The sequence below is a fragment of the Cuculus canorus genome, chromosome 15 (genome assembly GCF_017976375.1).
Source record: "Cuculus canorus isolate bCucCan1 chromosome 15, bCucCan1.pri, whole genome shotgun sequence".
Lineage (NCBI taxonomy): Eukaryota > Metazoa > Chordata > Aves > Cuculiformes > Cuculidae > Cuculus > Cuculus canorus.
The window spans coordinates 728,444-741,222 of record NC_071415.1 but is presented as its reverse complement, the minus strand read 5'-3'; the positions used below and the strand labels follow the sequence as shown (position 1 = coordinate 741,222).

The 12,779-nt window shown below is 60.0% G+C and overlaps 2 protein-coding genes across 5 annotated transcripts in view; both read left to right on the top strand.

Annotated features, from left to right (window-relative positions):
- Nucleotides 1-7,165, top strand: part of MGRN1 (mahogunin ring finger 1) — a 56,396-nt gene extending 49,231 nt beyond the window's left edge. Inside the window, exons 12-18 of one of the 4 annotated variants that reach the window (XM_054080346.1) lie at nucleotides 75-140; nucleotides 2,911-3,134; nucleotides 3,986-4,109; nucleotides 4,588-4,633; nucleotides 5,256-5,363; nucleotides 6,019-6,063; nucleotides 6,630-7,165. In XM_054080346.1, the coding sequence (XP_053936321.1) occupies nucleotides 75-140; nucleotides 2,911-3,134; nucleotides 3,986-4,109; nucleotides 4,588-4,633; nucleotides 5,256-5,363; nucleotides 6,019-6,059 (609 nt within the window). In that variant the 3' untranslated portion in view covers nucleotides 6,060-6,063; nucleotides 6,630-7,165. The remainder of the gene's footprint in view (nucleotides 1-74; nucleotides 141-2,910; nucleotides 3,135-3,985; nucleotides 4,110-4,587; nucleotides 4,634-5,255; nucleotides 5,364-6,018; nucleotides 6,064-6,629) is intronic. The other 3 variants (XM_054080344.1, XM_054080347.1, XM_054080345.1) reach the window with 3 other exon arrangements.
- Nucleotides 7,166-9,575: 2,410 nt separating this feature from the next.
- NUDT16L1 (nudix hydrolase 16 like 1) lies at nucleotides 9,576-12,670 on the top strand. Its single transcript, XM_054080673.1, has 3 exons — nucleotides 9,576-9,844; nucleotides 10,487-10,747; nucleotides 11,707-12,670. The coding sequence occupies exons 1-3, from the start codon at nucleotides 9,623-9,625 to the stop codon at nucleotides 12,175-12,177; spliced, it is 954 nt and encodes a 317-aa protein (XP_053936648.1). The 5' UTR covers nucleotides 9,576-9,622; the 3' UTR covers nucleotides 12,178-12,670.
- Nucleotides 12,671-12,779: the final 109 nt, after the last annotated feature.

Here is a 12,779-nt window from a genome sequence, read left to right as displayed (position 1 = left end):
GGAGATGCCGTGGGTCTCTTCATGTCACTGACCTCAAGAAACAACTTCTTTAAAACATGGTTTTCTCTTGACAGTTTTCCTTTAAACCCTTTAAAGTGAGCACTGTCTCCCTGCCCAGCAGGAAACCTAGAAGGGAAACAGTAAGTGGACCGGGTTGTGTTTGCCTCCCACGGTGATTCTTTGCCGGCGGTGTCACTAGCACGTGGACGTGTTGCACACGCGAGGGCTTGCCAGCACGCTGGGTGTGACTTGTGCCCCTGCACAGGCTGTGACACTCCACATTCTGTCTCCACGCTGGTGGTGAGACTCACACCCTGCACGGATGATCACTAACCTTCCTGGTTTGAGGAATGAGCCTGCCACAGGGGTCGACGCTGACTCTCAAGGACCGTCCTCAGATCCTGAGCCTGGTTGATTTATAGTTCCTGCCCAAGATGTTTTTGTGGCTTTGTAGGACTCTGGGCAAGCTGCTGTCCCCTTGGCTCAGCTAAAAGCTTCCTTGCACTTGTCTCATCCCCTTGTCAGTTTGGCATGGGCACATCTTGTTGGAATTTCCACCCCAGTGCTGGGGCAAATAAGCACAGGCGGACCAGGTTTGTGTTCAGGAACGCTGTCTGCGGTGGACTGGTTCGCTTTTTCTGCAACAGGGAGGATGGAGCTTATTTTGTTGGGGACCCTCTGAGTTGGTGTGAAAGTGTATAACAAATTCTGTGCTGGGGACAGCAGGAGTGGTAATTGTGGGAGACCAGGAGCCGGGAAGGGGAAAGTTGAGGGGAAAAGAAGGCCCTGTTTGTGCCTTCTCTGTGTACTCCCATCAAGCACAGCTACGGCTGTCATGGATGTGTGGGAGGCAGCAGTTTTCTCTTGCTTTGGCCACCCTGCATGCGCAGCCTTGAGAGGAGTGTGGCTCACTCTGCTTGGCAGGTGTGGAGGAAAGCTGAGGGTTGAGTCAAATACTGAGGCTTTGGCAAGCTCAGTATCACCTCGGCTCTCTGCAAGCCTCCCGCAGTGATGAGCAGTAGTGGCGAGTGTCCCAGGAGAGAGCAGTGTCCCCTGGGGCTATCCCTGGGGCTATTAGAACCTCCCTGACTTGCACCGAGGGAGTTGCACCATTGCCTGCGAAATTCTCCTCCAGCCAGGAAGCTGAACCATAGGACCTGAGTGTTCACCACAGCGAGTGGCCTTTCACCCCTAATGCCTTGGTCTTCACAGCCAGGAGAAAATGACACAAGCCAGGGCGTTTTGTCTCCCTGACTTTTCTGTCCTCAAAGAAGCCCTCCAAGCAGCTGGCTGGAAATGGATTGTTTTTATGGAGATGGCTTTTAGCCCCACCGCCTACAGGTGGCAGCAACTGTGAGCACATTCCGTGTTCAGCTGACTTTGTTATCTTGCAGTTAGCAGCTTCGGTCTTCAGTGCAGTCTCTTAAGACCAGTTCCGGAGGGATGTGGGTTGATGCTGGGCCCCTTGTTCTTCCCTCCCCATCAGATCTAGTGCCTTCTGTGACCACACCCGCGTCAGCTCAGCAGTGAACCCACCCCGAGTTAATGCCTGGAGTGGGACATGTTGCTGGGCAGGCTCATCCACAGCTGTGCAACTTCTAGACCATAGAGTCATTAAGGTTGGAAAAGATCTCTAAGCTCATCCAGTCCAACCATCTGCCCAACCCCACCGTGTCTGCTAACCCATGTCCCCAAGTGCCAAGTCTGCACACTTTTTGAACCCCTCCAGGGATGCAGACTCCCCCACTGCCCTGGGCAGCCTCTGCCAGGGCTTCACCACTCTGTCAGGAAAGGAATACTTCCTAATATCCAACCTAAACCTCCTCTGGCAAAACTTGAGGCCATTTCCTCTTGTCCTATCCCTTGTCACTTGGGAGAAGAGCCCAGCACCCGCCTCGCTCCAACCTCCTTTCTAGGAGCTGCAGAGAGCGATGAGGTCTCCCCTCAGCCTCCTCTTCCCCAAATGAGGGACAGAGAAGGTGCAAGAGTTCGTGGCCAGATTCAGCAGCATCACGGCACGTTAGGTCCAACACAGAACCGCCCACCTGAGGGTGCTGGGCTGAAACAGCTTCATGTAATGTAAGCCCGGACTGCTGCAGGCTGCCTGTTCGCAGCGGGCTGTGTTGAGCTGCCTGTGACCTACTGAGTTGCAAGTCTCCTATTTGCAAGTCTCCTAAACCCTGTTTATCTCCAAATCCACGGGATCTTGTTGACCAAGAGGAGTTTTGGAGTTGAACTGGTATTGGTTTAATGGCTTTGCTGGCATCTCTTTGACTGGCAGCTAAGTGACTTGCAGAGGAATGGGAATTGGTGCAGTTTTGCTCTCCTCCCTGTGGTTCTGCGATCCGTTTTCTGCCTTTTAGCAGAGACGACTGTGCCAAGAGCCAGTGTTCACAGCTGAGGGGACCGAGTCCGTGGGAGCAGTGGAAGCTCTCCTCTCCTCCTTTGGCTCTCACAGGGGCTCTGGTGGTGCTGTGAAACAGCTGTGAGCACCAGGGCTGGAAGCAGAAGTGAGGTGCTTATTGAGCTGGAAAGGTCTCTGAACCATTGGAGAAGCTTCTAGGATTAAAGAACCAAAGGTATTTTAGAGCAGCTTTGTTAGGAATCTGCTTTCTCACCCTCCTTGTCTGGCTTATGAAAGTATGATGGGGCGTTGCGTGGCCGTCTTCTGGCTCGCTGAGGTGTCCAGTCTCTCATGCGTTGCTCTGGAAACTTGCCTGGAGGATCCTCAGCGCTGCAGCCCAAAGGGGAGTGTGTGGCTGTTGCTGGAGAAGGGAAGAGAGGTGGCTGTGGGAGTGGGAGCACAGCATGGGAGGTGTGGGGCTGGGTTGCAACAGGGCTGCCCCTTTCTAGGGGGCCTTCCAGCCTGGTGAGGGTTTCTTAACATGCCCCTCTCTGTCTCGCCCACAGAGCTCTGACAACATCCCTCCAGGCTATGAGCCCATCTCCTTGCTGGAAGCGCTGAACGGCCTTCGCTCTGTTTCCCCCTCCATCCCATCAGCTCCTCTGTATGATGAAATCAACTACTCGGGCGTGGTGGATGGGATGCCACCTGCCAGCCGCCCGCTTGTTGGGATGGACAGAGCCGTGGAGAGCAGCCACCAAAAGGGCAAGCGGAGCAAGTCTCCAGATAGGTCAGCATGGGGAGGAGGGGTCCGCTGCTCTTGCAAGCCCTGAGGGCTTGTGGCTACACGAGAGGGCTCTGGCTGGTCCCGTCACTGATAGCACCACTAACTCAATTTTAGGAGGCTTGCAGGTACTCACACCAGTGAGAGAACTGGGATCCTAGCCCTTTGTTCAGCCTCAGGTGACAAGCTCATGTCTTGTAGGAGCTGGCTGTGTCACCAAAAGAAAGAGTTTTTAACAAGGAGATTTCATCCAGGCTTGGATGGAAATATCTCCTTCCCAATGCAGTTTGTCCATCAATTTGCATTTGACATCCAAACTTTCTCATGTTTCAGCTTTCCACGGTGTTCCCCAGGAACAAAAGAATTTCTGAGCACAAAATACTGAGGTCTTTTAGCTGTTGTCTCGAGCCTTCTCTCCTGGCCTTGCAGGATGTAGGTGTGGGTGCTGTGGAGTGGAGTCAGACCAGGTTTATTCTTTGCACTCCTCACTGAGCTTCATTCCAAATTTCCCTGTGGAAGGGAGCCCCTGAAGGCATGAGGAGCAGCTGGGGTCTGGGACCTCTTCCTTTCCCTGCAAAGGCAGGATTTGTCCGAGTTGTGTTACTGTGCTGGAGCTCTGCACCACTTGGCTCTGCCCTAGCACTGCTGCTGCTGCTCTTCTCAGTCTAGCTGATAGTGGAGGCCCCCATGAATGTAGCTGAGTAGTTCGAGCTCCTGCTCCTGCGTGTTGGCTTGTGCTGCTGGTGGAGGGACAGGGCAGGGGTCGTGACAACTGGAGTTGCTGCCACCGAATCTGCCAGGGCTCGCGGTGCTGACAGTACTGTGGCTCCTTGCAAATGGAGTTTCTCTTCCCGCAGCACACTACGGTCTCCCTCGTCCCCGATCCACGAGGAGGATGAAGAGAAGCTCTCTGAGGACTCCGATGCGCAGCCAGTGCTAAGCGGTGGCGAGCTGGTCCTGAGAGAGACCAGCTCTCCAGAAGTAAGTGTGCTCTGCTGGGGAGCTGCTCTGAGCCTGAGCTCTTCTGCGGGGTGCTGCTTCTGGGACATGGGAGGTGCCTTGTGAAGTGCCATCGCTTCCTCGGGGATGGGGTAAAGATGTAGCTCAATTAGCCAGGAGCCAACTCAGCTGCCTCCATTTACCCGCAGGGCTTCATGGGGAGGGATGTAGCCGTTCCCTGTGCACCTAACACATCTTTGGGAGCTGGGGCGTGGGAGAGGCACTTGGCTGCAGCCATGTCAGAGCTTCCCCAGCTTCCCAGAGGAGCCCAGCAGTGTTTGGGACCCAGATGGAACCTGGGCCTTGACCCGCTGCCGCTAAAACCGCTCCATCCTGGCCCACGGTGGTGGGTGGCCCCTCACTCCCTGTCTAAAACAAGTCCTGGCCCAAGCCAGAGTGGGAGATGAGCGCAGCAAAGGCCTCCAGCCGCTGAAGTAACCTGTGCTGTTCCTCCATACAGAGCGTGGCAGGGGAAGAGATCGAGGAGGCCTCGTCCCTGCAGCAGGGTAAGTGGGGAGCGCTGGACCTCATCTTGGCATCCAGCTGCACTCTGGTGGGAAGGGGACAGTCAGGGAGTTCAGAAACATTCAACCCCTGAAATTCATCTCTGAGGTGCTGTGCTGTGCCAGGGGTCTGTCCTGGAAAGCAGGGGAGCAGAATCAACAGATTTCCCTGATTTATTTGCCAAGGGTCTCTCCTTGCTTTAAGCTCTACACAACCAGAGCTGTCCGTGCTGTGGGCTGTCTCCTCACCCAGCTGAGGGGGAAATGGCTGTGTGCACCAATATGGTCCCAGTGAGACCATGGCTGCGGTACCAGGCATGCAGGCTGTGCTTCTTGTCTTTGGGATGAGCTCTGGAGCTTGGTCAGCATCCAGAGAGCACAAGGATGGTGTGGGAGGGGAGTGCTGGGTGCATTCTGGGGCAGGAGCCTGCATGTGAGCAGCGCCGGCCCTTCAGCACTGCGACCTGAGCGGCTTTCCCGACACCTCTGGGCGATCCGGAGGGCTTTCTTGTATGCCAAGGTCCTTCCTCGTGTGCCATGGGGGGTTCCTCACGGGGAAGATCTTGGCCTGTCCCCTGCAGAGTTAGTCTGGGGGCTGAGGGGCTGCACTCTTGGCTGGTTCTAGGTAGCCGCCCGCCCTCTGTCGAAGACGTCCTGCAGGACGGCAGCTGCAGCGAGAACAGGAGCCTGACACAGTCGGAGAGTGACCCCCCGGTAGACGTCTACCTGCCAGGTAGTGGCTGTGCCGTTGGGGTGAGAGGCACACCACGAACCTCCTGTGCTCGCAGCTCGAGTTCGAGACACTGAGGGGTCCGGGGTGGGCTGGGGATTGGGCCCCCCTGTGGGCAGCCTCCCTGGAGAGGCGACATGCTGCAGCTGCGGGATGGGGACACACCTGCCCGGAGCGTGGGCTCCTGCTTCCTCCTAGCGGGCATAGCGAGCTGTGGGCGAGGGGGGCTAAGAGAATTAATTTACTCCCCTTCTTTCTCCTTTTCTCCCGCCCTTTTGTCTCTGTCCTTCCCCTCCTTCCTCCTCTCTGGTCTGCTTGATGGCACCGGGGTCCTGTTTATGTGACAGCGGCCTGATGTGCCTGCCCCAAACCGCACTTCTGCTTTCGGCAAGGGAGGAGAACCATCTGGGCCGGCTTCTGGGAGACCAAGCTGGCGTGGAGGACAGCGGGCACCCCTCTGCTGTGGGGTGGGGAGGGTTGTGGGTGCCCTGCATTTGCTGGCAGGCGCAGCCATGGGTCACTGCGCTGGCCTTGTTTCTGACTGGTGTCATTGCAGCTCGTTTTCTTCCGTAGAGCCACAATCTGTTCTGAGTACCTGAGTACCTCTCTAATGTCTCCTTCCCTCTCTGTCTGCCTTCCTCCCTCCTGTCTTGGGCAGCACTGGGTCCCGATTCCTGCTCTATTGGTATAGAGGAGTAAGCTGGTACGTCTTCTTGTTCTTTTTTACGCATCACTGTTGTGTTGGAAGCAGGACCCCTCTGGGAAAGGCTGGCAGCCGGGAGAGAGTGGGAATGGGACTAATTATGGCCATCAGGGCGAGGAAGGAGGGGGCAGCAAAGCAGCCAGCCCACACTGCTGGATCTAGCCTGGCTCCGTCCTCCTTCCTGGCACCAGAATCCCTGCACCCCGCTGTCCCCCTGTGCCAGGCCCCCAGGCAGGGCAGCAGAAACCCTGGCCCTCCCCACCAGCTTCTGCTGGGCTCCTGGGTGAGGGATGTGCTGCCTGGTGGGCACCACAAAAGTCCAGAGCCGTTTTGGCTTCTCCCAAGCCTGTGGCAGATTGCGTGTCCCCTTCCTCTCCTGTGTCCCACCCCTGGCGCTTGCTCAACCTGCATCTTAGCAGGGGCAGAGGAGATGGAGCTCTTGGGCTCCAGCCTTGTCTCCTGTGGTAGGAGAAGGTGATGGGGGTGATGGTTTCCTTGTCCCACGCTGCTCTTTCCCCTCCTCTGAGTACAACTCCAGGCTCTGAACCCCCCTTTTCCTCACTCAGGCTCATCTGACTTCACCAAGACGCTCCCCGGCCGTGGCACTGGCAGCCCCACGCAGCCCCTTCTCTTCGAGCAGACACGTCTTCACCTGGAAGACGAACAGAACCTCTAGTGAGCGGGGCCGGACCTCCCCATCCTTGCCACCGGACCCCAGACCCCACACCCAGCCTCTTGGGGCAGGAATACTCTGTGCTCACTATCCCCGAGGATGCTGCCTGGCACGGTTTTAGCACAGCTCGGCTTTTTTTAAAGACGTGCATGTTCGTTGCCGGCAGTGGGTAGGGGCTGGCATCGTGTTTTTACGTGGGGTGTGGGAAGGGGGGTGGTTTTGGGGTTAAAATCGGAAGATGAAGGACACTACCCTTGTATATTTTGTACACAGCAAGCACAGCCTTGTGCAAGGCTCCATGGGTGGTGGTGGGGGACGCGAGGGTCAGCCCCGAACCACCCCGGGCTGACCCCCGTGTCCCCCACCACCTGCGAAGCGCGGCGCTGCCCACGCCGTGTGCCTTGTTCTGCTTCTGTGGCGGGTCCCGGGGCGAGCCCCCTCCTCCCCTTCTATGTTTGTAGTAATAAACCCGTGGAGCAGCCATGTGAGCCCGGGCTTGTGGTGGCTGGGGGGGATCTGGGTGTTATGTCATGCATGGGGGCTGCTCCTGCCTGAAGCACAGGGCTGAGACCATAGATTCATTGAGACCTCTAAGCTCATCCAACCCCACCGTGTCTGCTAAACCATGTCCCAAAGTACCATGTCTACACATTTTTTTAACCTCTCCAGGGATGGAGACTCCACCACTGCCCTGGGCAGCTTCTGCCAGGGCTTCACTGCTCTGTCAGTGAAGAAATCTTTCCTAACATGCAAACTAAACCTCCCGGGGCACAACTTGAGGCCATTTCCTCTCATCCCATCTCTTGTTCCTTGGGAGAAGAGCCCAGCACCCACCTCATCACAACCTCCTTTCCCGGGGCTGCAGAAAGCAATGAGGTCTCCCCTCAGCCTCCTCTTCTCCAGGCTAAACAGCCCCAGGTCCCTCAGCCGCTCCCACACCCCCTGTTCTCCAGACCCTTCACCAGCTCTGTTCCCTTCTCCAGCCCCTCAAGGTCTTTCTTGGAATGGGGGCCTGAATCTGAATCCAGGATTCGAGGTGCAGCCTCCCCAGTGCCGAGGGCAGGGGGTGATCCCTGCCCTGCTCCCGCTGGCCACCCCATGGCTGATCCCAGCCAGGATGCTGGTGGCCTTCTTGCCCACTCCTGGCTCATCTTCAGCCGCTGTCACCCATCACCCCCAGGGCCTTTCCAGCCGCTCTTCCCAAGCCTGGAGCTGCTCGGGGTTGTTGTGACCCAAGTGCAGGACCCGGCACTTGCCCTTGTTGAACCCCATCCCGCTGGTGACAACCCACGGATCCAGCCTGTCCGGGTCCCTCTGCAGAGCTTCCCTGCCCTCAAACAGACCAACACTCCCTAACAACTTCGTCTCATCTGTGAACTCCCCGAGGGATCCCTCGACCCCCTCCTCAGATCGTGGATCAACAACAGATCGAACCACCCGTCCCAGCGCTGAGCCCTGGGAGCACCGCGAGTGTTCGGCCGGGGGGCGGGGCCATCGGACTGGGGGCGTGGCCATCGGGCGGGGGGCGTGGCCGGTGCATTGAGTGGCGGCGAAAGGGGGGTCTGTACTGGGACCAGTGCAGTTCAATATCTTTATCAATGACATTGACAGTGAGATCGAGTGCACTCAGCAAGTCTGTGGATGACACCAAGCTGAGTGGTGCAGTAGCCACACCGGAAGGATGGGATGTCATCCAGAGGGAACTGGAAAAGTGGGAGAAGTGGGGCTGGGAGAACCTCATGAGGTTCAACAAGGCCAAGCGTAAGGTCCTGCAGCTGGATCGGGGCAATCCCCGTTTTCAGTACAGGATGAGGGATGATGTGATTGAGAGCAGCCCTGAGGAGAGGGATTTGGGGGTGCTGGTCGATGAGAAGCTTGGCATGAGCCAGCAACGTGCACTTACAGCCCAGAAACCAACTGTGTCCTGGGCTGCATCGAAAGCAGCGTGGCCAGCAGGGCGAGGGAAGTGATTCTGCTGCTCGATTCCTCTCTTGTGAGACCTCATCTGGAGTATTGTGTCCAGTTCTGGAATCCTCAACATAAGAAGGAGATGGAGCTGTTGGAACGGGTCCAGAGGAGGCTACAAGGATGATCTGAGGGCTGGAGCACCTCCCTTACGAGGACAGGCTGAGAGAGTTGGGGTTGTTCAGTCTGGAGAAGAGAAGGCTCCAAGGAGACCTTATAGTGACCTTCCAGTACCTGAAGGGGCTACAGGAAAGCTGAGGAGGGGCTGTTCACAAAGGCTTGTGGGGATAGACCAGGGGGCAATGGGTATAATCTGGAGAGGGGCAGATTTAGATTGGACATAAGGAAGAATTTCTTCCCCATGAGAATGGTGAGGCCCTGGCCCATGTTGCCCAGGGAAGCTGTGGCTGCCCCATCCCTGGAAGTGTTCCAGGCCAGGTTGGATGGGCCTTGGGCAGCCTGAGCCAGTGGGAGGTGTCCCTGCCCATGGCAGGGGTGGAACTGGGTGGGCTTAAAAGTCCCTTCTAACTCAAACTATTCTGATTCTATGAAAGGGGCGTGGTCACCACAGGGGCGTGGCCAAAGCCCTGGGGGCGTGGCCAAGGCGCTTCCTTCCCATTGTGCCTTTCGGCGAGCTTCCCCACCCTCCATTTGTTTCCCCCCCCTTTGATCTCATTGGCACTGGCCGTTTCCGTATATGGCGCGCGAGGCGGGCAGCAGCACGCCCTCCGATTGGCCGTCCACCGCCCCTCAGTGCGTGGGACCTCTCTGATTGGCCGCGCGCCTACCCTTGGTGGGCGGGGCCTCGCTCTGATTGGTCTGTTGTCGGGCGTCTCGTCGCGATTGGCCGGCGCTACCCCGGTCCCGCCCCCTCACTCGGCGCATGCGCAGCGCGGGGGCGGCCGGCCGGGCGGCGAGGCGATGGCGGCCATGGGGGCGATGGCGGCCATGGGGGCGCTGCCCGCGGGGGCGCTGCCGCCGCTGCCGACGCTGGGGGTTCCGGGCATCCCCGAGCTGAAACCGCTGACGCGGTACGAGGCCATGAGGCTGGGGCCGGGATGGAGCCACTCATGCCACGCCATGCTCTACGCGCCCAACCCGGGCATGCTCTTCGGCCGCATCCCGCTGCGCTACGCCGTGCTGGTGAGATGGGCCTGGAGGTACCGGGATGGGCCTGGGGGCACCGGGATGGGCTCGGGGGCACCGGGATGGGCCTTGTGGGCCACTGGGATGGGCCTGGGGGCGCCGGGATGGGCCTTGTGGGCCACCGGGATGGGCCTGGGGGCGCCGGGATGGGCCTTGTGGGCCACCGGGATGGGCTCGGAGGCGCCAGGATGGGCCTTGTGGGCCACCGGGCTGGGCCTTGTGGGCCACCGGATTGGGCCTTGTGGGCCACCGGGATGGGCCTAGGGTACCTGGCTGGGCCTTGGGAGGGCCGGGCTGGTTCTTGGAGGCATCGTGCAGGGCCTTGTGGCCACCGGGATAAGCCTTGGGGACACCGGGCCGGGCCTTGGGGTCTCGTGCAGGGCCTGGGCGTACCTGGGCCTTGGATGCACAGGGATGGGCCTTGGGGGCACCGGTATAGGCCTTGGGGTACCGGGCTGGGCCTGGAGGCCTCGTGTAGATCCCGGGGGCCCCGTGTAGAGGCGGTAGCGTCAGTCTCGGCCGAGGCGGCGGGTCCCGAGGCGGTGTGGAGCGGTACCGGATGCGCTGGAGCTTGGTAGGGCGTCCCCGCCCCTTCGAGCCCCCCCCGGCCCCATTAACGCCGTGCGGCTCTTATTGCAGATGCAGATGCGGTTTGACGGACTGCTGGGCTTTCCCGGGGGGTTCGTGGATCGCCGTTACTGGTCCCTGGAGGACGGTCTGAATCGGGTGCTGGGCTTGGGTTTGGGCTGCGTGCGCCTGACGGAAGCAGATTATCTGTGCTCGCACCTGACAGAGGGGCCACATCGCGTGGTGGCACACTTCTACGCCAGGCAGCTGACCCTGGAGGAGCTGCACACCATCGAGATCAGCGCGGTGCATTCCCGAGACCACGGGATGGAGGTGGGACATCCAGAGAGGGGCCGCGTCGCGCTCCCAGCCTTAGTCCCCGGGGAAGGCGAAGCTTCCCTCCCGCCTCTGCCCGGCTGCCCTCGCAGCCCGGCGGGGGAATGCACCGCAGGTCGAGCTGCCGGGGCGCACCGCACCCGTGGCGCCGGCGTTAGGAGGTCTGGCCGATGGCCGGGGTTGTGTCTCGGGCTCCGGAGCGTAGCGAGCTCCAGCTCCGGCCTTTCCCGGCGACCGCCCACCTAGGGAAGAGCCCTGTTTGCCCGCTCGGGCTCAGGACGTGGGCGAGGTCCGTCTGGCATCTGGTGGGCATCTCCCCCTGCCTGGGCTGAGTAACCTGGACCGGAATGGCGACCCTCGGTGTGGTGACGTCTTGCTCTAACCCCAGTTCTCCCCGGCTTGCACGGAGGCAGCGCGGGAGGCAGCCTTCCTCCCGGATAGCTGGGTCCGGCTGACGCCCCCGGGGTAGAGGCGAGAGCTAGGGTCTCCCCGAGGCGCTCCGCAGGTTTCGGCAGCTGCGTGAGTGGAGGCAGTTGGCCCTGGGGTGTGGCGTGGTTGAGGGAGACGTGGGGGTAAGCTGTGGTGTCCCCAGGCAGGGCAGGGTGCGGAGGGGGAAGCGGGACTCCCCGTAGCGGCCTGGGGCAGCGGGATCCCCCCAACGGGGCAGGAGGGGCAACGGAGCCGGGGCTGGGCCGGGCAGGGAGCGCAGGGGCTCGGGGAAGGGCCGGGAAAGGGCTGAGGGTGGGGGTGGAGTGGGGCGGAAGGGAAGGGCAGGGCCTGGCAGCCGGGGGGAGCCTGGGCCGTGGGCTTGTGGGGGGTGGGCAAGTGGGGGGGCAGAGGGTGGGGGGAGGGGGGCAAGGGATGGGGAGGGGCAGAGGATGGTGGGGGGCAGAGGGTGGGGCGGGGGGGCCGGTGCTGCCGAGGCCTCCGCTGATCTGCGCTCTGTCCCGTTGCAGGTGATGGGCATGGTCCGTGTCCCCCTCTACACCCAGAAGGACCGCATGGGCGGGCTGCCCAACTTCCTGGGCAACTCCTTTGTCGGAACCGCCAAATTCCAGCTGCTCTTTGCCCTGAAGATCTTGAACATGGTGCCTGAGGAGAAGCTGGCCGAGGCGGTGGCGGCCACTCAGAAGCCGAAGAAGCCGGCCATCGACCATGGCGCAGGGGCGATGGGAAACGCATCTGCTGTTAGGTCAGCAAACGAGCTGGCGGTGGCTGCGAAATCAGGCAATGAATATGCAGATAGGGCAGAGCACCAGGCGGCTGCGCAGGCAGCGGCCGAGGCGGCAGAGCAGTCACTGGCAGGGCTGGATAGTGGGGCTGCAGGGGACCAGCTGGCAGCTATGCCAGTGGCCGAGGCTGAGCAGCCGATGGGGCTGGGGGCAGACGCGGTGGCAGAGCAGGCGGTGGCCGAGGCGATGGAGTGATGCCACCGCGTTTGCGCTTGATTAAAAGTGGGTGAGATTAGAGACTTTAACTTTCCGACCCGTTGCTGGCCGTGTTGCTGCCCACGCGATTCCAACCGCCCGGCCGGGAGGGTTTGGGTTTGTCCAAAGCAGGGGACAGCTATGTATTTTTATGGCCATTAAACTCTAGCGAGCTTCCCAGGTCAGCCTGCACAGCCCCTGCAGAGTGTTCATGTGCTTACGTGAGGGTGCCGAAGCCCCACAATTACGCTTTGATTTCAGGGACACTGCGGCCGTTGGGTCCCCCTTTCATTTTTAAGGAACAAAATGTCTTTATTTTTAAATGCCCTGTGTTGATTTGGTCGTGGCTGAGCGTGTAGTGGGCACAGCTGAGGGGACGGGGCTGCGGGGTGAGCACCTCTGCCAGCGTCAGAAGGGTCCCCTGTGCCGGCAGTGGTGCGGCCGCGCTCCCGGTGTGCCGTGAATTCCCTCTGGGGCGTGCTCATGTGGGTTTCTACCTGGAGATCTGTGGGAGCAGGAAGGTGGAATAAATGGCTTTGCTGAATGCGTGGTAGTCAGGATTGTTCTTGCCCGCTGGTGCGGAGCCTGCGCTAAGCCGGGCA

Coding starts and splice junctions, on each gene's coding strand:
- NUDT16L1 (XM_054080673.1), top strand. CDS start 9,623: ATGGCGGCCATGGGGGCGATGGCGGCCATGGGGGCGCTGCCCGCGGGG. Junction 9,845..10,486: donor CGCTGCGCTACGCCGTGCTG/GTGAGATGGGCC, acceptor CTCTTATTGCAG/ATGCAGATGCGGTTTGACGG. Junction 10,748..11,706: donor CCCGAGACCACGGGATGGAG/GTGGGACATCCA, acceptor GTCCCGTTGCAG/GTGATGGGCATGGTCCGTGT.